Raw genomic sequence first — 23,740 nt, forward strand, 5'->3', positions numbered from 1 at the left:
TATATTTGTAGCTGCAATGTTTTGAATAACCAGGAGTGCTTTTGAGTGAAAGTATCTGCCAACTTAATGGTAGTCCTGAAAAGTCAAACAAGACCTGTATCCTGTACAAACCCTGAAATGGGGTTGTACTTGTAATACTTCTAGTTAACTCTATTCAGGTGCTTTTTAATATCTTAATCATATTCATTTAAAAAATAAAACTTTAAAGTTAAATGTTGTTTGCTAAATACATTTTCACTTCTCAGTTAAGCTTAAAATAAATTAGAAGACACATTTCAATCAAACAGACATGTATATACAAGGTTTTGCATTTTTGAACAGTAAACAGTGTTTCACTTTCAGTGTTCCCAATTAATTCAGACTAAGACTTAAAATAATCTTTAATGTTTTGAAACATTTAGGGGAAAGAATTTGGGACAGGGACCAAACCTGGATCACTTGAATGGTTTTTAAAGGGGAATTGCAGTCCCAATTTCTCAGACCAGTTATTCAATCTACAGTAGGTAATGAAACAAATTCAGTGACAATATAGAAATATTTTACAAATTTCCAATGAAGCACAAAATCGTGAACTTTGTGAAAGTACTGTAAATCACCATGTTGTTACAAACTTGCATTCAAGTTCCACAGATTGTTATGTGGCCCTTCCTGCTCACTAGTCACTGTAATGTAATGTACAGGCGAATACGTATACTGTAGGTGGTGCAGCAGACATTTCACCGCAGAAATGTTCCAACATGATCTACATAAAAAAATTTAACAAGTAAGTAGTATTTGTTATTTTTACGACCCCAAGCATCTAGGGGTAAAGGGGTGTAACATTATAATTCTTTTGGAAGCAGATGGGTTCTGGTGAGGGACTAGGAAGCGTGATAACAAGGGTAAGGAACTAGAGTGGTGCCAAAGAAAAAAAAACAAACAAAACGGAGCTGGCTAAGAAGGTGAGGGAAAGATAACCTGACTACAAAAGAAAACCTGAAACACACGGTCTTTGGCGTCTTCAACACCCTAGCTAACCTCCACTGACTACCCAAAACCATACAAGACAAACGGCACTCACCCGTACTAAACTAGTGTTACTAACACAAAATCAACTAAGTGTGTAGAATGTACCCAACAACCTAAACTAACCTTATACACAAGTTCACACAAAAACACAAGTGAATTAGGAATACAAATAAGGGAAAACGAGTGTAATCAACAGGAACAGGGTACAAAGAACACAAAAGTTGAACATGTAACACGTTAGAGCAAGGTAATGGCAAAACAAGGATGAACACACAAACAAACAAGAGTACAAACAAACTAACAGAAACCAACAAAACAACAAAGCTGAAGCTATACAAAAATACACACACACAAAGCAAAACAACAAACCAACAAAGCCGAAGCAATAACCAAAACCAAGTACTGTAGGACCGAAGTCAAACGGTCCTACGAAGTCATCCTGAATAAGATGCACTCTGATTGGCTGATAAGCTAATTGATCACAATGTCATACAGAAAGTGTGGTGTAATGGTGGGCCAATGGGGAAGGGAGAACACTCAAGGGTCAGCAGTGTGGAACATAAAAAAAAACACACACAGACCACACACTGGGATGTAACAGTCAGCAAAACGTCTCAAAATCTAAATCAATATTTCTATTGGATTAAAAGCAATGTATTCACAAGCCCGCTTGTTTATAATGTAATAAGGCTGCAATACTGTATGTCACCAGACATCTTGTTGCCTCATTCTGAATCTCACAATGTGGCACTGTGCATGCCTGGAAATCTAATCTATTTTGTGATTTAAATTGGATGTTTTACAAGTTAATGTGTACATTTTACTTTTATTGTGGTTTGAAATGGACTCATCAATGCTGTTTCTTTCAAACCCCAAAATATAAAAATAGTGTTGCAGTTCCCCTTTACACTAAGAAAGGCAGTGTTCAATTCCCACATGTAAGAGGTTTATTGAACATACAACATTGAAATATATTGTACTGTATGTTGCAATATACTGAACATTAAAATAAACGTGTTGCACTATGTCTGCTTTAAAAAAATTAAATATGTGAAATTTGGATAAGTTAAATGCTTCATTTTATTAATTGATCATTTAAGGCATTCAAGACTATGATATACTCAAGCACTAAATCATTGGTGACAGAGCTGACTGGGCACAGGTGATAAGGCAATTTAGCTTAAAATTCAAGTAATTGAAAATCAAGATAAAAAAAGCAGAAAGGAATAGATATGTCTTGCTTTCTATAGTGGCTTGTTAAAGCACCACCTTAAGTGGGGAACTGAACAGTCCTCAGATCAATCATGGTGTGTAGACCTCCCTGATGGACATTAGTGAGTGTGACACAAATGTACACAAACATGTGCTAACTGTTGTCTACGACAGACGAAAAGATGTCGACTTCAAGGTGATTAATGGCAACCTGACCCCACATCATCACTTTGATCAAGTGCTGGAACCTGATCTGCCGTCCTTCCTGCAAGCAAATCCTGAAATTACAACATTTCAGCAGCAGCAGCATGTCCTCCGATCATGTAGCAACAGGTTTCCTATTAGATAAGAATAGGATTATCATGCTGTAGATACCCTACAGACCTTAGCACCATACAACATTTGTGCTATGACCTGGAATGACATATGGCATTTATAGCTCTGAGACCAGTGAACTGGCACGTGATTTAGACACAAACACAAAAAAACATTAATCAAACCTGTTGATGACACGTTAATCACCATTACAATTTTACACATGTGCGATAAAATGTCAGTCCACCTGCAACAAAAAATATTTCAGAGAGATTTGACACTTTCATGATATATTTGTGAATATGTTGCAGATATAAGTGATCTTGAACCATCATACCATGTCTACTTCCACACGGTTTATCTGACAAATACTGCTTACTTGTTAACTCTGTGGACAGATCATGTTGGAACATTTCTACAGTAAAATATCTGCTGCACAAACTATACTAAACTATATATCGGTGTACTTATCGTACTTCTCATTACATCACTCATTACAGTGACTAGTGAGCAGGAAGGTCTGCTTCAGCTCGCAATTCGCGCAAACACTCTCGAGAGACCAGGCATTTGTGACAGAATGGCAACTATGCAGGACTTTCACAAAGGTTATGATTTTGTGTTTAATTCACTAAAATTACTATCAATTTTGTTTGTTACCGAGACGTACTGTAATAAACGCTCCGAGAAATTGGGACTGCATTCCCTTTTAAAAAGAATATATAATTAGTGAAATAGTAAATGTACATATACTTAATGTACTTTTGAGTTGTGTGTGAGCTTAGCACCACCTGAGGAATCAGTTATAAAGCACAATATACTTTTAGGGCTCATGATGAATTTCCAAGAATACTTCAAAATGAAAGCATTAGATTAAAAACCCATATTTGTTTCCTGATCTAAATTTTAACACTTGAAATTTTAAAAAGATTAAAAATGGCTTACTGTGAATTTTATATATCCTAACACATATGAACTTAATCCAGCAGTTCCAGTCATTGCTATATCAACACAATTCCAAAACTCAAATTAGGGAACACAATCCAAGCACATTTCCCTAAATATGACACTTTCCTAATGAAACAGAAATAATAATTTAGACTACCTATACAGTGTATGATATTTTATTTTTTGTATCTTGTAGAAGTTTGAGGTTAATTATGCTAGAACAAGCTGCTTAACACCTTCAATTTTAATTCAGGTAGAATATGAACATTATTTTGCTTAATTAAGTGCAGGATTTTGGTAAAATACACAGATTACCTTACTATATAGTAAGCTCATACAATATCAAAAACAGTACAGTTGTAAAAAAACATTAAGATGTGTTTGATTATTAACACTGTTGTTTTTAATTAATTAAGAACATATCAGATACATATCTGCACATTTGGGTGCCTTTATACGTTCACTTTTTATATTAATAAAGTAATACAGTACATATTCTCTTCAAAAATACATTTCACTCATGTATTACGTTGTCCATTCCTTTAAAGCAATAATCTAAAAGATTTTCTTATCACAAAGAAGGGTAATAACCTTCAGAAAATGAGAGAAAGGTGAAATTCCAAGGCAAACTAGAAATAGTCAGCTGAACAGCCAGCTCTTGTTTCTTTTAAATGAAGATTCTGGAAGAGCACAGAAAAAGGTTGATTTTTAAAGAATTACCCTTTGTCCATGGAAGGATATAAAGTATAATGTACTTGTATCCCTCACAGAAGCACTTTTTCCAGGAGGAAAATTGAAAGAAAAATAGTTTTGCATCATCAAGTAAAGGCCATACTCAATAGATACAGAAAAGCTTGTAGCTATGCAACTAAAACTGACTGTAGCAGACTCAGATTAACAAGAGAAAAAAATTATAGTTAAAAATCTAACTCAATTCCTTTCCTAACCAGCATCCAGCTTGGCAATTTGAGCTCCGCTTAAAAGGAAACAGCAAGGAAAGATCTATGAGAAGCCAGTATGAATGGGAGTGATGATGTTATGTTCGCTGTCTCGGAACATTTCTGTTCCAAGAGGAAACTGTGTGAGAAAAGAAAAAGGCATGAAAGCTATAACCTAAGAATTAAAACAAATGCATATTAACAATTGATTTTTTACAATGTTAATTAAAATAAAACTGTTTCTAGTTAAAGGGAGTTTTTTAAAACCCAAACTGCAGTATGTCTATTCGTTAATAGTTTATGCTTTTTAAAATTAAATTGTTTTAATTGAATACAACGCATTCAACAGGTTTGAATTTTAGGCAATTTATTTAAAAAACACATACAAAAAGGATCATGTACAAGCTTTGAAATAAAAAAATGAACAAAACAGTTTGGGTTTAGCGTTGCAATTTTTTTTTAATTATTAGTAGTAGTAATAAATAAAGTACAAAATCCGCCAAAAGTGAAACTAAGACTTTACACATTATACACTTTTCTAGTACTTCTTCATCATCATTAATGAGCTATTGCTTTAATATTAATGATAAATATTTCTATTTTTTCTATAAAATATTCTATTTTGTAAAACATTTGCGCAGTTACAGCAAAACAGTAGTTCCTTGGACAAAAAAAATAGAGGCTCCCCTTCCACTGGCACATTTTTTTTTAAAGCAGCAAAATGTAATCATATGTAATAGTCAATGTAAATCTGATCTATTTATATTGTATATTAAAATATACGTGTTATGTATATATTCAGACCTGAGAAAAACATGCATTAGCTTGTGCTTTAAGATACTGTACTTATTTTTTACAATAAGGTAATATTATGGCTAAATTCTTAAACTCTGTGAGTCAGTAGATTTAAAACTAAGTCCAGATACTATTCACTCAGAGAAATTTTGATTTATTTAGGTAATGAGAGCAATGACACAGTGGAGCAGGACTGAAGCAGGAGATACATGCCATTGTGGTCTTGACTCTGCTATACTGCACAAATAGTGTCATTCTTGGTCTATTTTCAGATAATTATTTGATGGTTAAGTGGTTTATGACCCCATGTTCAGAAGAGATTGCCACATGGTTGGCTTTTCCAGGTTGTCACTGAGTTAAGCATGTAAGAAGGCAAGTCTCATACTGAATTAAATATGGTCGTTTTCTAGTTTCCATTTTGTTAGCCTTTCAGCAGCTGCAATGAAAACCCTTTCCCTTAGCATTTTCAGTCGTGATTTTACAGTTGTCTTTCAACTCAGATCAAAAAAATTATCAAATAAAGAGAAGCGTCCTTAGAATGTGTAGGTTGGTTGGGGTGAGCAAGTGAGTGTGAGCGATGACATCTGTAGTCTCTAGAAAACGTATAGAAATGTACAGAGTGCGTTCTTCCTTTTGTTTAAATTCATGAGGATTTGACATTGATTATTGGGTGCAGGGATATCTTCAGCTTTACAAAAAACCTCACCCCTGGGCTGGAAAGTATGTCTCGCAGTGCTGAAGTACTTTTGTGACCTGGAAGTGTACCTTGAATTCCTTATTTTACATTGGCAACAAATATGTACTGATGTAAGACATCAGGAAGGAAAGAGCTGAAAAATCTAAACAATGAATATGAAAAAAAAAACAAAAGATCTGATATTGGATATGGAATCCTCTGTAGGTCAGTTTTGTTTTTCTATCAATCCCCCCCCTAATACTTTCTAGCTTCCATTACTGTTCCCTTGAGCTACATGGTTGAGATTCTAACATAATTTAAGATACAAAATGTTTCATAAGACTCCAGGCTTTGCAACACACAGCAGATTGCACATTGACTGCTTTTGGAACAACCACTTAATCCCAGATTTCTTCTAATATGGCTGTAGAAAAAAAACAAGTCTGGATTACATTTTCCAACAGCAAGCATCGCCGTTTTTGGACAAAATGGAGAGATCTTACTTGCCACTAAAATTGAGGCACTTAAGCGTTGTTCAGTTTTGGATGAGTGAATATGCATTGTACTTGTGTGGATAGAAAACAAAAGACAACACCTGGTTTGAAAGATGAAATGGTGAGCTAAGCACACACAAAAATCAGGAAAAAAATCCAGATATGCCAACGGAAGGGTAGCCAAGCTGAACAAAGAGTGCAAAAATAAAAGAATACATACTAAAACCATTTCCACTATATTGCAGTTTGTCCACTAGATCACAGCATAAGGAATCATAAAAATTGCATTTTAATGGAATGTATCCAAGAGTAACAGCACCACATTAATACACTTGTCATCACACACCCTGATCTCTTAAATTAAAATGTGACTTTATTTTTAGCTTTTTTGTTTTGTTTTTTTTGCAAAATACCACCACATGCAAAGCATTCCCATAAACAATGCAAAATGAGGTAATTGTTTTTTTTTACATTTTGTGTTATTTCTAAATAAATAAATTATAATTAAAATTGCAAAAAAACTATAAAAATTAAATAAGTACCCACAATATCTACAGTTAGTAATAAATTATGATTGTTAAATACTTAAGGCATTTCAACTCACAACACCCTGTAAACTATCAAAATTCCCATAGAAAACTCCACAGAGTTGGGGGATGCAGTATCCATTTTCTTTATACTAGTGAACAGCTGAGCACAATTTTCAGCAATTCATGCTTTCATAGAACAGAAAGTCACTGTATTGAAACAATGTTGTCTTCCTTAGCAGTGGGAAATATTCCATTATTTTAAAAAAGAACGAATCTGTAAAGCATGTTCTGAATCACACAGGAGTGTAGCTCTAGCCTATAGCACATAATTGATGTCTGACATGACTGTGTAAAGATATGAATACAATTTGTAAGATCTCCACAACCTCAGTAATGTGTGTAATACTGTACTCACATCTCAAGCCACTTTGTTAAGATCCCTGCCTTTCAATGTTAATTTCCTTGGTTTAGTGAAACACAAGAACATGCATATTAGAAATATTTAGCAGCATGCTTTAAATACATCATTTTAGTAGCATTACACTTCAAAAACCATACTACCTAAATGGATCAGATCTGTCAAGACCTGGAATGGTGCTCTATTTTCACACTAATGGCAATCACCAAACATAATCTTATTCGAAATTCAAATGTCTGGCTTTTACTGGTGTCATTTGAAGATGTCACTCAGATATTATTTTTCCTCTTTGATGTAAAACTTTATCCCTCAAAGTCAAAGCCCTCCAACAGATGACGACATTGTCCATTAAGTACATATCTGAGCATGCTACAGTAATTCTGTCTTGAGTTTTTTTGTTGCTTTTTTGTATTACCTACAGTAGTTCACATTTAAGCTGGAAATAAAATTATCACAATCTTTCTGAACATTAGAACTGAGGAGGAGTAAAGTATAAACTTCTGAGTAATCATGCCCTATTAGGTGTACACAAAAGGTCTATATGAACTACAGATAGAGAAGGAGCCAGTTACCTTCTCTACAAATCACCCTCTTGAATTTATTGTGACTTTATCCCACCTGATATTCAGTCTAGCTGAGTTGATTTCTCACTCTTAGTTGTATTTTACAGATTTCTACTTGTTTTTACTGTGTAGCATGTTTAACATTGTCACTAGTGGAGTACATGGCCACTACAAACAGTCCTTATTTTGGAGGATGTGCAAGTGCCAGTGAAACTGAGGTCAAAGCTCCATTACTCCCCTGAAATCCATCAGACATCATGCCTGGCTTCTCTTTATGAAGATCTTTCTCAAATGGAGACTCAACATCCAGCACAAAATATATTAAAAAGGATCCCTTGATGTTTGTTTCTAGGCAGCACATGAGTGCATAGCGAGAGAAGTTGATAGGCACAGATGCTCATATAGAGCCAAGAAAATTGAAGTGAATTCAGAATACAGTGCATTTTTGAAAGTAATAAGAACAAAAGAATTTAGTATCCCTATCACTAGCAATTAATATTTTAAAAAATAAACTAAAAACAAGAACCACGGCCCCGCTCATTGTCAAACAGTCACAGTCTCAGTGTGATTGAGATAGACAGAGATTTGTTTGGTTTATGAATTGAATGGCTTCTTTTTTCCTCTCATCTGTTTGTTAAGGTGATCATGCGATCATCTATAGCAATACTGTCCACATGAAATATAAAGAGGATACTGCTTCCACCACAGAACTTTCTACATTGTTCTATCAATACAGCATAGCAACCACAAAGGGAGATCTGATACACCAAAATACAAATTATACACACTAGCTTATCATCCTCTCCAAACACTGAATGGTTGTCATATTAAAAAAATACAGAGGTTGTTGCAATATCTATCACATGTGCTTGTTCTTTAGGCAAAAAGGTATACATCAAAATAGGGTTCCATCAGAGGCCATAAAAATGACAGGATGAGGACAGGATACTCCATGTCAGTAATGTCATTTTACATCGTGCTAATATTTTTTGTTGTTGTTTCTTCTTTTTTTTTCTAAAAAAAATCACATTGCTCAGATAACAAATTCATGCACAGACATCCCTCTTCAGTTCACGCTAACAAAACATCCTAAGCCAACAATGAAAACATGCATTTTGATGGCACCACTTCACTCCATAGAGGCACCATTAAAATAAAGACATAAACCAACACAGCCTGAGCCCTGACCACCACAACAACCACTAGTCACTAAGTGCAGGCACTCCATCTCCATCCTATCTCTCTCTACTTTCTGTACTGTGCATGATCACAGAAGAACTCTGCTCTATTTTAATCAGGAATATGTATTTGGCTTTTATATTCTGCATGCTCAGGGCATTACAAAACACCTGACCTTCCCCCACCTCATGTTTTCTGTTGTACATGAGGCATTTATTCTTTAACTCTTCGGTGAATGGGCATTCATGCCCAGTCAGATGCCTGTTTCTGCCAGGTAGTGGTTGAATTGAAGTAGTTCCTGTACTCAGATACCTGCACTCACAAGAAGACTGCACATAACCCATAACACCACAAGGCTTAAGCTAATAAAATAGTTTAGGAAGTTGTAGCCACATGAAATTTGATAGCTTAATGCAATTCCCTAGTGGAGTTAAACAGAAGCTTTGAAATGTAAACCACGTATCATGAAACTGTAGCTACCAAGGTTCATTAGGCAAAGAGGGCAACTGGCTATTTTAATCTTCTGTTTTCTTTAAGGAAACCCCAGGAAATATAGAGGTATATGTACAAATCCTTAACAGGTTAAGGACTGCATGCTCTGGATTGTAGTACCTTCAGTGTGAAATGGCTTTAATAAACATAGCGGTGTGCTACTCGTCTTGTCTGGGAAAACCAGCTCCCTAGAGACGTGAGGCCCCAACACTGCTACCTAGATCCCGCCTTCCCACCGCAGGCTAAAGACTGCCTTGCATTATACAAGTGTGCTGTTCCAGTTGTCTTCAGCTGGCTCAGAAGGCAGGGTCGTAAGTGATGAAGACTCAAAGCTTTTGGCAATGTGCCTGAGGGACGAGGGAATGGCAGGGTCGGACTCCAGGCTGACTGAAGCATCAGCTGTCAGGTGTCAGCTGGGTTTCGATGTCCACTCGACAGATAGGGCACTTCCTGCTGGTTGCCAGCCATTGGTCCACGCAGGCTTGATGGAAGAGATGCATGCAGGGTAATCTCCTATCAAACAAACAAAACCAAAGAAAGACAAAAGAAGAAAGGTCAAGCTACTTATGTTTCATATCACAATGACAAATAAAATCTCCTTACATATAGATTGCCAGTGTCATGAGCTAAGTGCTAAGTGACAGAAAGCACTAAATCGTCCACGCTTAAGTATCCCATGCTTTTAATCTCAGCTTTGATCACTGATTTTACTGAAAATGAAAAAAAAGATGCTGAAAAAGAGATGTGTGTCCTGCTGGCACCACTCAAATAACAACATTAATTTTCTGCAGTTTTGGACGCTTCAGCACATTACAAGCTGGGAATCTTTCTTAAAAAAGTTTAATTGTATTGCAATGTCTGCAATTTAATCTTTTGCCGATTATTCAAAATTGACTCCTTTCCAGCAACAAATTGTATGCCACATCTTCAGGTCTACAGGATAAAATATACAGACATGGGTGCCACTGATATAAAAATGCATCAAAACCCACAGCTTCTGAAAACATAAGGTGTTTTACTTTGAATGTAGTACACAGAAGCAAACTATAAATACAAAACAGCAGTGGGTGAGCCTAGGATGAGTTCTGCAGCATCCTGATAAACTTTTACAGTGTGAGAGGTTTTCCTAATTTAAACATCGGTTCCCACCTTTTCCTGCATACTGTATATTCACAATTTGCAACATAACCGAGCTAACCAGAGAGAGCTAACTAACTCCGTTACTCAATTAACAGCTACATTAAATTAAAATTAAATATATAACCATGTGTTTGAATTAGAAATTGAATTTAATTTGATATAAATTACAGTTACCAGAACAAGCCAATGTCAATAAAACCAAATTTGTGAAATGGCTTTAGTCAGCTGTGAAATGGCTTTAGTCAAAGTTTGAAAACTGCAAGCAATAGTAATGGATATGTACTGTGGAGAATACGTAGAGATAATTACCTGACATCCTCTCCATCTTCCAGCATAGAAAGACAGATTGTGCATTTCTCATCAATATCTGACTCCTCCTCTGCATCCAAAGCTATTTTTAACTCCTGTGGTCTTCTCTGTAAAGGAAGCAAATTCAGAATGTAATGTATGCTATACACTGTGACTATATTAACTTAGTTAAAATACACATTGTAAGATTTAAAAATCATTGGCTATCCTGTTACTATTGAGTTTTGATTTGCTGCATTTCAGACATTTAAAGTAAAGCTGGTCCCGGTGTTTTAATTATACAAATACAAAGGAATACCCTTCAAGTAATATGCCACATCACATGTTTATTTATATAAAATTATTAAAATTACCAAAACAGTCAGACAGTAAAGTACAGTATTTGTTTAACCTAAGTGGCTATTATGTTTTTTAGTTTGCATCATTTACCCTGTAGTTAATTTTCCTGTACACCTTTGTCTTTTAATGGTAACAAATAATGCAAAATAGCAGAATCAAGATTTATTTCTAAGTATTATTTTCCAATTTTCACAAAAAACTCAAGCCAAGAGACATAAACTAAAACTATTGTTTATGGAGTTCCTGTGTACCACTGGGGTAGTGTGAAGTCACATTGGCCAGGCCCGGTTCTAAATACCTATGAGTCTGCAGCTGAGACTCCTCAACACTCCAAATAATTCAACTTTCTGTACAGAGATCCTATGGAGATCAGTGTGTAAAAAGAGATTTAGAAGTGGGATTATTGGCTGACCTTGTGCCCAGTCCTCTTTCCTTTGGAACTAGTGCCAGGGTTGTAGTGATGAGTCAAACTATTTAATGTTTGTCTAGACTGGTGAGGTATAAAAAGAAAAGTAACTATTGATTCAAACTACATGTAAAAACATGTTATTATGTACTTATAAAGGCTGATTATCCTGATACTGAGAGTATCAAATATATTTAACCAGTGTTAAGATACATTATCTCTTTCTGTAATACAGCAGCCAGTGCTGTGTTTGCGGGCATCCATTTTGAAACATGGATCTGAATGCTGTAGTTCCGTCAAATATTACTTTTACATTTTCAGAATGGAAAACCTGACTATGCAATATCCACATGAACAGGGCCTGGGGCCTGGGAGTTCAGGGTTCCTCAGCTCCACTATCAGTCATGTTTTGGGGTAGAAGTGAAACTTGCACCTTCTATATTCTAATAAACTCGTTACTCTGTTCCTGGAGAGCCATAGTGTTTATTGGTTTTAATTTCAACTGAGCTCTGAATGACAGAATTGGATCAGTCAGTAGCATAATTAATAGGAGTTAACATGTATTCCAGATCTCTGTCATTTAAGGCCTTCTTTAAAGCCTGCAAGACAATATCTCTCTACAACCAGGGTTGTGGACCACTGCCATAGGTGTTACCTAAAATAAAGGCTTTGATTCTCAATCTGTCAGCTTCTTTTTTGATGCTCAGATAACAGTAAAACATGCTGCTTCCAAAACTTTTAATTGAGTTATATTAAACAAAAAGTGAGCTGATGTCCTTTAAGTAGAGTTTGAGCAGTTGATTCATAGCTGTTGAATATTCAGGAATGCATTTTCTACTTCAAATTCCAATATTCTTTAAATGAGAAAGAGATATAAAACTTGTCTTTGGTCCTCTTCAGTTTCCTGTTAGTCTTAATCCAGAGAATTCCCTATTATTTGACACTGAATACATCAATTAACCACTTTAATATTCAATTCTTTAATTACTTCTAACCACATTTTAGGATCATTAATCCATTACTGCAGACTCTGATATTTCTCCAGGTACCTGAGCACTATATCTCAATATATGTTTACACAAGTTCCATTCTCTTTAGTTTGCCATAAGTTTAGAAAAATGAAGACCTAGTTGCTATTGATATTGTGTATTTCAGTTCCATGATTTAGCTTGAAGCTGTGAAATGGCTTTAGTCAAAGTAATCATTTGACAATGCATACATTTCTATTGAATTTTCATGTTACATGGATTGCCAGACACTGGGTGGGAGATAAATAGATTTTAGTGACCCTCGAAATGTGTATCCTAGCAACTCTGATAGTCTCACGTTTGTACATTAATATGTTGGCAGATGAGAAGGTGTATATCAATGATTTCATTCCAGACATTGCTGTCTATCTGAATGACTCAGGCTGTTTCACTGCTGCCAGTAAACTCATGTGCCAGTATTTTAGACATTTATTACTATTATTATTTTGCCCACTTATTCATATATAAAGACCCTGCATGAATTCTGATAGTGGTGCCCTTTTTTCTGAGAGAAGAGAAGGAAGCAGCTGGCTGAAGGTTAAGATGCTCACAAGGGCTTATTGCCGTTAATTCTTGACAGGGGTGTGCTAGTTACAGAGAGCATGTGGAGTACTTGCACCACAGGAGGCTGAGAAGTAGATCTCCACCCTCTTTTATGGTAGAAGAAACAGGGGAAAGGTGAATCAGTGTGGGGAGGGGGCTAAAGAGGTTCAGGGTAGCAGACGTCTAGCTCTGGGGCATGAAACACTGTATTATGTAAAGGGGACATTAACAGAGGTTAAGTATTATTTGTTCTCACACCTGCTTCAGCACAGGCAAAATATAAAAATTAAATAATAAAACCTCCTACTAGACAGGGAAACACAAGCATGTTCAGAGATTCTTCAATTATGAAATAAATAGGCAATACCTTAAAAACAATTGACTATTAAACAAACCTAAGGCACAGTTTATAAAATGCTCACAATTAATAAGATCGGTATATACAGTTAGAAGGAGTTCCAGAGCCAGAAACAGTGTGCTCGGCCTTCAGAGACACATAAATATTACCATTGACCAACCTCAACACATAGATGTAGACCGAAACTTTCATCTGAATAAGTAAGCCCATTAAAAGAAATAATTCTTAGCAGGGCAAACTCAGACTCTAAACTGTTCTTAACAACCAACAAACTTTGGCTCGTTTACAAGAATACATAAAAATGCAATTCTTGTATATACTGCACACAATCTACTGTAAGCGAGGATGACAAAAGTTTTTGCTCCAGGACTCTGTCATTCTAAAATTAATATTAGACCATTTTTATCCCAACTATATCTCTTCTTTAATCTTTTCTGCTGTTTAAACCTACCTTTAAGTAAAGCATTGGCTGTGCATACACCTAAAAGTTGTCAAGCCATCTGGTGTCTTTACTCTATCTAGGCGGCTTATCTAATCAGATAACCCTGAGCTGTGCAGACCCATTAACAAATTTATTCCACCCTGTCTAGAAATTCAGTTACAGCAGTGTAAAGGTACAGTAGCTCTCCAAGAGGGGGAACAATGAAAATAACCAGCCTGTTCACCCATAAAAATATACAGGTAACATCAAATGTACTTGGAAATATGATCTCAGGAAGAAACAGTACAGACATCTGATTTAATATATGAACAGACATATTTATTTCTATCATGAAAACATTAAGGAACATTAAGCAAAGTTTACCTTCTTGTATTTGTGTGGGAATGTATATCTCTCGATGGTGGTCTGCACTGCTCCCCGATTCACACTTCCCAGCCTGTCTTCTAGCTGCAACAGCTCCTGCAATCAACACCACAGGACTGGATTAGACCAGTGTGACTTATTCACAGCAAGTACAAGAATATCTGCTTGCGAACACAATCAACACCACCTTCATCACCTCTGTCAGGGAGTAGGGACGTTTTTTTTTTTCCACTTGCCACATTGAGAGGCCTGATTCACAGACTATGAATTTAATAAGACGAGGGCATTAAGCCTGGGCATCTCGAGAGAGTGGCATCAGAATATATAACTATCATCTCATGGTCAGTGACTTCTTCCATACAGACATCTGTGAGGGAGAATTATCCATGTTAATATTCATTGATGATATCACTGTGTGTCCAAAAATACCGTGCACCTCATTTTGTATTATATCTAATATATTATTTTCATATTCTCGCTCTGGATTACAGTCTCTGCTTAGCAAATAGTCATAATGACCTGTGTGTTTAGAAGGACTCAGATAAATTAAGGCAGGAAGACCAGGTACTTGCATTAGATAGATCAGGCAAGTTCCGTTTCCTCATCTTATTCTTAAATACACTGAAACGAACTGAAATTATGGCTTTTAAATAAAAAACTTCTCAATTATCCACAGTTTAGGAAGGGTTATTACAAGAACTCACTCCCTCTTTCAGTTGCATCTGACATGAGTATAAGAACGCCATAGAGGACAGCACTCAGCTACTCATAATCCCTTCATTAGTCATCACAAAACAGAAAATGAAAAGGGACAGGCGTAGCCTAGAAAAGAAATCAATCCCACCTCATAGCTTTCTCTCACCGCAGAGGCATGTCGTGAAGGGTTGAGTCCTTGCAAGGCAAGCAGGTGCAGTTGTGGATAAGGATAGTTTCGGATTTCATGGATAACCTTTGAAAAATCACAAACAGTAACTGTGTCAGGTATACCTGCTGAATATTTTGTTCTAGATTGACTTAAAGCAAGACAAGAATGTGGACAGGCTTTGATTTGCACCCAAAACATTTTTGTGTCAGTTGATCTGTCAGGCTTAATGTCAGTTTAGACATACCGAAGTTAAATTCAAATGATAGACTACCAAACAGCTCAATCACATCAACGTCTTCTGATGGACTGCAGCTTTGAATTAAAACTTGACAATTTAAAAAATTGCACACATATCCATCTATCCATTTTCTGAACTGCTCTATCCAGTACAGGGCTGTGATAGGACCTAGAGCCTATCCTGGAAAGGACTTGGCACCCTGTATGGGATGCCAGTCCACTGCATCTCTGTGCACATTTTTTATATCGCCACTCCATCTTTGCCACTGCCTCCCAGGTTCAATCCTCGTAACTGAGGAGGGTTGTGAAATTTCTGATATTTGATCCTTCACAAAGTTATCATCATGAAAGTGACATAACCTTTAAATAGCAGGTGTACTGTCACTTTGTAGCATAGACAAAACATAATTAAATTCATTATATCGATTAACATTCGTCACATTCTCATCGCACAAGAAAGGCATTGGTAAATGAGCAGTAAATATGTTGTACTACTAGAATGTTGTCATATCAGCAGCCACAGGAAGGGCAGCAAATGATTAATGTACCACTGTGCAGCCAGGTTACCATCAATCACTACGAAGTGGAGATCTGTAGTGACTAGACAATTAACACAATATCAAAAGTTACTTGAGTGCATCACAGCCAGGCATGAATGATCATTTAATTCAAAATGATTCCAGAAACATGTAATAGATATTTAATTTAATAAATAACCTACTAGTATGTCTTTAGACTGCTGGAGGAAACAGGAGCACCCAAAAAAGATCTATGCAAACACGGGGAGAACATACAAACTCCACACAGATGGCACCCTAGGAATAGAACCAACGGCCCCAGGGCAGCAACACTAACCACTGCATCACCATGCCAGCCCTATTTGTTTTATCTTGTTTAAATGTTCAGTTAAAAATGTTCTTCATAAATGTTTTTAGAATCACCATGTTTTTTAAGTGGATCTCTTTTTTTTACAATTGTTCATAAAACAAACCTTGTTTTTCAGATTCAAGGTGTCTGCATAGAAAAATTGAATTGTACTGTACGGTAAGGCCTTTGAAAAGAAGAGAGATACAGTTCGCCAGCTTACCACTTGAGTCGATGATGTGTTTCTTGGAAAGTGATGCATTCTGGGTGATGCCAAGTAATGTTGATAGTGCTGCCGGACTTGAAACTGATGGTGAGAGAGTCCGGCATCGACACTGAGATCCCTGGGGGGAAAAACAGAAACAGATATTCAGCCACAGATCAGCCCTTTATTGCTGCCAGGTCACTTTAAGGGAAAAAGAGAACTTGATAAATGGTATATCCATCATTTTTCATGTCTTCATGTCAGAACACAACAGCACAAGCACAATTATTGTATCTATTGCAAAGTTAGAAGATACCTAAAAATCTAGGTGAAATATGGTTTAGGGTGTGGTCTATGGTATAACAATAAAGGAGCATTTAGTTTGAACCAAGCTAAATTAATTCATAAATAATCATTAAAATCCATCTCTACCTTACTTCATTATTTGCGGAACCACAGACTGTTTATTTGGTTTTCATTTTACAAGTAAAAAAATCCCAATTTCTTCATTTTTCAAGTGTGCGGGGGGAAAAAATATGGTGGAGCAGTTCCAGAATTCATAATAAGCAAAAAGAATGAATTGTTATCAGAGACTATATTCGACGTTAACTCACCAATCAGTGCCTTCTGCCAGATATCTTGGCTGCTGTCCGATTGGCTGAGGAACATGTAGCGAAGGGGCGTAGTCATAACCAGAGCGCAGCCTGTGGGGATGAAGAGGGACTCGCTCTTGTGTACGTCTGCAAACGGGACAAAGATAACATGTTTTTATAAAGAGCTACTTTCGTACTGAACGCTTTTTGAATTGCCTTTGTGTGTTGTGATAAACTGCATATACAGTACAAATAAGTCAATCACTCATGTTGCATAAATTAAACCCATAACCATATTTTTTAAAAAGCACATACTTTTCAGTAAGCCTTGTATACATTTACTGCTGTAATTTACAAAACAGTCTACTAATATCATCTGCAGTGCTTGTAATTCTGAATTGGCTAATTAAGCTTAGGAAAGAACTAAAAAAAAGGATTTAAAAGGGCTGGCTCTGTGTTTTGGAATCACTGGGTGTTGTAAATCTTTTATGATAGGAAAAAACGATGTAATAAACATTAGTGTCAGTGCTGTTCCAGTATAATTACTTGGACTGGAATTCCAAAAGTAGCTTTCCTTTATAGCGGACACCTGAGCTGGACAACGGCCCTGCGCTCAGTCAGAAGAATGTGTGCTACCTGGAGTGGGGAAGGATTCTTCTGTGCTGGGCCTCCAGTAGCTGCTGCTGGATGAGGTATTGCTGGTGTAAGGCCTGAGGTAGGAAAGGGGGTCCTGGTACATCTTGAAACTGCGGGGCTGGCAGGGGGGTCAGGGGTTGATGAAGCGGAGAGGCGTGCTGGTGTGCAGGGGGCAGATGGGGGCTCATGCCCGGCGGAGACTGCCCAGGGTGGGGGAGAGGGAATTCGGTGGACATCTGAGGCTGAGGGCCCAGGTGGAAGTGGCGGCAGGAGGTAGCATGGCTGTGCTGATGCCTATTGAAATGGGCCCCTGGAACGACAAAACAGTAAGTGAACTCCGTGTACTTCGGATATTTTGCGGTCACTTGTGTCAACCTGTAAGTGTTACCCTGGGTAATCTTTTTAATTACATTTTAATTTAATTTTATTGGACATCCTGCCGTGTCAACATCTAAACTGTTTATTTACTTTACTGTATGAAACCAAAATTTTACTTTACTGTATGAAACATTCAGACAGAGGTAAATTATAGTAGTCTTATGGCTGAATTACAGTGCCTTGCGAAAGTATTCGGCCCCCTTGAACTTTTCAACCTTTTGCCACATTTCAGGCTTCAAACATAAAGATATAATTTTTTTATTTTATGTGAAGAATCACCAACAAGTGGGACACAATTGTGAAGTGGAACGAAATCTATTGGATTTTTGAAACTTTTTAAACTAATAAAAAAATGAAAAGTGGGGCGTGCAAAATTATTCGGCCCCTTTACTTTCAGTGCAGCAAACTCACTCCAGAAGTTCAGCGAGGATCTCTGAATGATCCAATGTTGTCCTAAATGACTGATGGTGATAAATAGAATCCACCTGTGTGTAATCAAGTCTCTGTATAAATGCACCTGCTCTGTGATAGTCTCAAGGTTCTGTTGAAAGCGCAGAGAGCATCATGAAGACCAAGGAACACACCAGGCAGGTCCGTAATACTGTTGTGGAGAAGTTTAAAGCCGGATTTGGATACAAAAAGATTTCCCAAGCTTCAAACATCCCAAGGAGCACTGTGCAAGCGATCATCTTGAAATGGAAGGAGTATCAGACCACTGCAAATCTACCAAGACCTGGCCGTCCCTCTAAACTTTCAGCTCAGACAAGGAGAAGACTGATCAGAGATGCAGCCAAGAGGCCCATGATCACTCTGGATGAACTGCAGAGAACTACAGCTGAGGTGGGAGAGTCTGTCCATAGGACAACAATCAGTCTTACACTGCACAAATCTGGCCTTTATGGAAGAGTGGCAAAAAGAAAGCCATTTCTCAAAGATATCCATAAAAAGTCTCGTCTAAAGTTTGCCACAAGCCACCTGGGAGACACCCCAAACATGTGGAAGAAGGTGCTCTGGTCAGATGAAACCAAAATTGAACTTTTTGGCCACAATGCAAAACGATATGTTTGGCGTAAAAGCAACACAGCTCATCACCCTCAACACACCATCCCCACTGTCAAACATGGTGGTGGCAGCATCATGGTTTGGGCCTGCTTTTCTTCAGCAGGGACAGGAAAGATGGTTAAAATTGAGGGGAAGATGGATGCAGCCAAATACAGGACCATTCTGGATGAAAACCTGTTGGAGTCTGCAAAAGACCTGCAACTGGGACGGAGATTTATCTTCCAACAAGACAATGATCCCAAACATACAGCAAAATCTACAAAGGAATGGTTCACAAATAAACGTATCCAGGTGTTTGAATGGCCAAGTCAAAGTCCAGACCTGAATCCAATCGAGAATCTGTGGAAAGAGCTGAAAACTGCTGTTCACAAACGCTCTCCATCCAACCTCACTGAGCTCGAGCTGTTTTGCAAGGAAGAATGGGCAAGAATTTCAGTCTCTCGATGTGCAAAACTGATAGAGACATACCCCAAGCGACTTGCAGCTGTAATCGCAGCAAAAGGTGGCTCTACAAAGTATTAACGCAAGGGGGCCGAATAATTTTGCACGCCCCACTTTTCATTTTTTTATTAGTTAAAAAAGTTTCAAAAATCCAATAGATTTCGTTCCACTTCACAATTGTGTCCCACTTGTTGGTGATTCTTCACATAAAATAAAAAAATTTATATCTTTATGTTTGAAGCCTGAAATGTGGCAAAAGGTTGAAAAGTTCAAGGGGGCCGAATACTTTCGCAAGGCACTGTATATAGCTCCTTAGCAACCTTTAGTTCATGCTTTTGTTCTTTTTATTTTTTGGCTACTGTATCTCTGTGTTTAGATGTCTACCTAGATCTTCAATCTTTGAAGAAAACTGACCTGGAAAAATATTGTTCTTCACCACTTTTTTCACTTCTTGTCTATTTTTGTATCGATTTAAACTTCTTTTGCTGACTTCTGACATGTGACACAGCTCAAATCCATTCTATACTTAGCAGAGCTGCTACCATCTGACACTTCTGGGTGAGTTCTTTACTTTTTTTTAAATCTGGACATCTGAACTTGCTCATGGAACAACTGAATACAACAGGTAACAGGTTCTTTTACCTAAAAGGTCCCTTATTGTGAAACGTCCTTCCTAAGCGTAATAATAGACCCTTAATCTGTATCTGTATTCAAGTCCTATCTTAGACTTACTGTACGTGTTTGTGCTGGCATTTCATGTTTTATCTTGCAAAGTGAAGTCAAATCTCACTAAAGGTATTAAATAAATCTATGTTGGGTTTTTTTCACCACAAGAAAATATGTGCAATATATAATTCATTAGTTATTCAAGAACAGTATTAAGTAGGACAGGTCATTGTGGGCTGGGCTGACATTTGTAGAGAACATTATTGGTGCCCAGAATAACGTATGCTGACAAAGCTCTCACACCATGTTATACTGTATAAAACCTGTAAAGTATACTTCGTAATTGAATAGATAACTTAACCAGCAAAAGCAGGTCTTTACAATCTTTAGGACAGGTAATAGTAAAATAAACATGATGTAAAAAATGTAGTGCTCACTTCTATCCTTCTAGATTTGTGCACAGGTTGGTGTCTCATTCAAATTAATAAGAAAATACAGTATTTTCTTCTTGGGGGGTTGAAATTTAAAGTTTGTTTCACTTTTCTCCTTATTTTTTCCTGGTACTACAATTCCATTGTTTTTTTACTCTAGTCTATGCCTGCTATTCAGCTATACGATCCTAAGTGCTCAGTGGTCTCCATGTCATCTACAAAAACTATGGGAATTAGGAGTAAGAATGGGCTCACTCGTGAAATTGAATCTCCAATCCTTTATAATATTGTAATACTAATCCTTACATTGTTTCCTTACATTTGATACTGGCTTACAATGAAAAATGGTACAGCATTTAAATGGTAGCAAGATACGTTTGATCTAATTTCACTACCTTAATGATGTATTCATGTAAGCCTGGCAACAGATTTATGATTAATTTCACAGATATTTAGATATAGTGATATAGATGAAGATGTACTGGCTGACTTTGAGGTAATCTGACTTCAAGCATTCTTGACAGCTTCTAACCTCCACAGGAGCTTGACTTTCAGCAAAGGATGTGGCCACTGCCTATTTGTACTACTGTTACTGTAAAGCCTTTCAAACATCCAATTTAGAGATACGAGTCCTAATTTTTCCCCACAGCTGCTGCCTAACCTTCCTGTAACTCGAGTTCGCTTGGACTGTCACCAGATCCAGTGATCTTAGGAGCCATTTCCTTTTCCCTCAGGCAACACCTCCCTTTTGAGTCACTCAGGCAGACAGAACCAAGCAGTGGAGACCATGGGATCTCTCACAGTCCTTTAACACAAAAGTTCTTCCTTGTGGCACGAGGATGCAAGATCGAGGGAAAGGGAATGCCTATTTGTTGGACGGAATTATTCATATATCCCATACTCTTGTAAATCTCTCAGTAGAAACCTCTCCAATTCTAGAACAATTAAAATATAAGGGGAGAAGATCATACACCCCATCTTGTTCATTCTTAAGGAGGTGTTGTAATTTCTTTAGGGCTTCAAAGCAATTTATTGAAAATTGGATATTTTAGAACTGACAGCATAACCCTTTTCCTCTTCAATATGGCTCTGTTTGCCCACTTTTGCATTGCTAAAGCACCATGATTACACGAAGTTGTGTTTCAGGCACTTGGCAAAACATCCTGACCTTATTTAGATCAGCGGATATAATTCTCTCAAGCAGGCATTTAGAGCTGTAAACGAACAAATAAAGAAATGCTGAGGTATCTGATTGGAGTATCAGATCAAGTATACTGAAGCACTCAGATATAGTGCTACTCTACATTTGTCCTCCATGTACAATCTACTCAGATTGAGATTAGAATCTATTAAACCTTTAACAAATCCTTTTATTATATTTAGAGGTATAAAAAAGATCCTCCTGAACCATTCCTCATCACAATACCTTAAATTCATCAATCAATTTTAAAGCTTAATTTGTTGTAGATTATTTTGGAATATTTCTTTAAGGAGTAAACATATCACCTCAAACTTTTCAAAATTAAATATTGGTGACTTAAAACACAACTATGTTAATATGTGGATTCTTTTCGCACTTACAGACAGCCAGATGCTGGATAGAAGATGAGGCTGATTCGAACACAATGTGTCTTGTGAATGTTGCTGCTGTTACAGCTTTTATCGAGAAGTGCAATTAATTCCCAAATGATTGTTTGTTCCAGAAGACCAGCTTTAATACTTCACCATACACTGCGGAAAAACTGATTTTTTTCCATTCTTACTTTGGGCATGATTATGAGAATCTGCTCAACAAGATCTGATCAGAATGAAGTGCACAATTATGCAGGACACGACTACATAAACATCAGCTTTAAACTGTGCCCCAGCATCAGCTAAGGAATTTAACTGGTGTTAAATAGTTAAATCTCATTGGCTGAGCAATTTATTAAGATTTTATAGTTATTGAAATTGAGTATTTAATAAACCCAATATTGCTTACTAGCCTTTCGCAGAGAAAAATATGCAGATGCAGTAGGTTTCTAGGTATTTAAAACATAGATTTGTTTTTAATATACAGTATATATACACAGTGGTGGGTTCCTTAAAATATATATTTGAATGTTGATAAATTTAAAGGAAATATTTGTGTTCTATACAGTATGACCACGGTCTATCTCTTAGCCACCAGCACTTCTAATTGCAGTGGAGTGTTGAATGTTTCCTCCCAGCTGAGTCAACACTCGCCTCTGTCTCACTGGGCTGTGACCTGTTAACACCCAGCTCTCTGTCCAAGACAGTTGCAGTGTAATTTCTAAAAGCAATTTATTTTTATACGTTTTAACAGACATTATTATTCTTTATTCAGGAAACGGCAGTAGATTTAAACACAATCAACGAATGCTGTTGTCCTTATAAAGAGCACAGCCAGTGTGCCAACATTTAATGCATCAGTAAAAAATATGCTGTTGAGGACTGCAGTGTTTTCCAGTACAAGTTACAGATACCAATAGATTTTATTTGTGTGGCACAACATTGGTACAGTTCATGATATCCTCCTTTATTTCAAGCCTACTTCACAAGCCTAAAATAAACAGTGAAATGAGTTACCAATAAAAAATCTAGGAGTGGTCAATAAACAATTTATGTTGTAAATATTATCTGTGGAGCTCTTTTCACAAGGGGTGTTTCATAAGATGCGTATGATTGTAGGGCAGGCATTCTTTTATAAGCTCGTTCAGCAGAACCCCTCATAAGTCTTAAGTCAAACAATCAATGTCTGTTACTGCCAAATGCTAGCAAGGAATGAACAGATGCACCATCAGCACTCATTTCACCACTTCAGCTGTTCCTGCCTTCTGAATTTATAAGACCCAGTGAATTCCTGAGA

The 23,740-nt window shown here is 36.9% G+C and overlaps 1 protein-coding gene across 2 annotated transcripts in view; it reads right to left on the reverse strand.

Moving 5' to 3' along the window:
* Nucleotides 1-3,886: 3,886 nt before the first annotated feature.
* LOC102697865 (E3 ubiquitin-protein ligase ARK2C) overlaps nucleotides 3,887-23,740 on the reverse strand; it is a 39,971-nt gene continuing 20,117 nt past the window's right edge. The window contains exons 2-8 of one of the 2 annotated variants that reach the window (XM_006627108.3): nucleotides 17,894-18,203; nucleotides 17,279-17,404; nucleotides 16,683-16,803; nucleotides 15,338-15,442; nucleotides 14,494-14,589; nucleotides 11,015-11,121; nucleotides 3,887-10,078 (exon numbers count right to left, since the gene is read on the reverse strand). In XM_006627108.3, the coding sequence (XP_006627171.1) occupies nucleotides 9,961-10,078; nucleotides 11,015-11,121; nucleotides 14,494-14,589; nucleotides 15,338-15,442; nucleotides 16,683-16,803; nucleotides 17,279-17,404; nucleotides 17,894-18,203 (983 nt within the window). In that variant the 3' untranslated portion in view covers nucleotides 3,887-9,960. The remainder of the gene's footprint in view (nucleotides 10,079-11,014; nucleotides 11,122-14,493; nucleotides 14,590-15,337; nucleotides 15,443-16,682; nucleotides 16,804-17,278; nucleotides 17,405-17,893; nucleotides 18,204-23,740) is intronic. The other variant, XM_015340168.2, reaches the window with a different exon arrangement.

The sequence above is a fragment of the Lepisosteus oculatus genome, chromosome 3 (assembly GCF_040954835.1).
Source record: "Lepisosteus oculatus isolate fLepOcu1 chromosome 3, fLepOcu1.hap2, whole genome shotgun sequence".
Taxonomy (NCBI): Eukaryota; Metazoa; Chordata; class Actinopteri; order Semionotiformes; family Lepisosteidae; genus Lepisosteus; species Lepisosteus oculatus.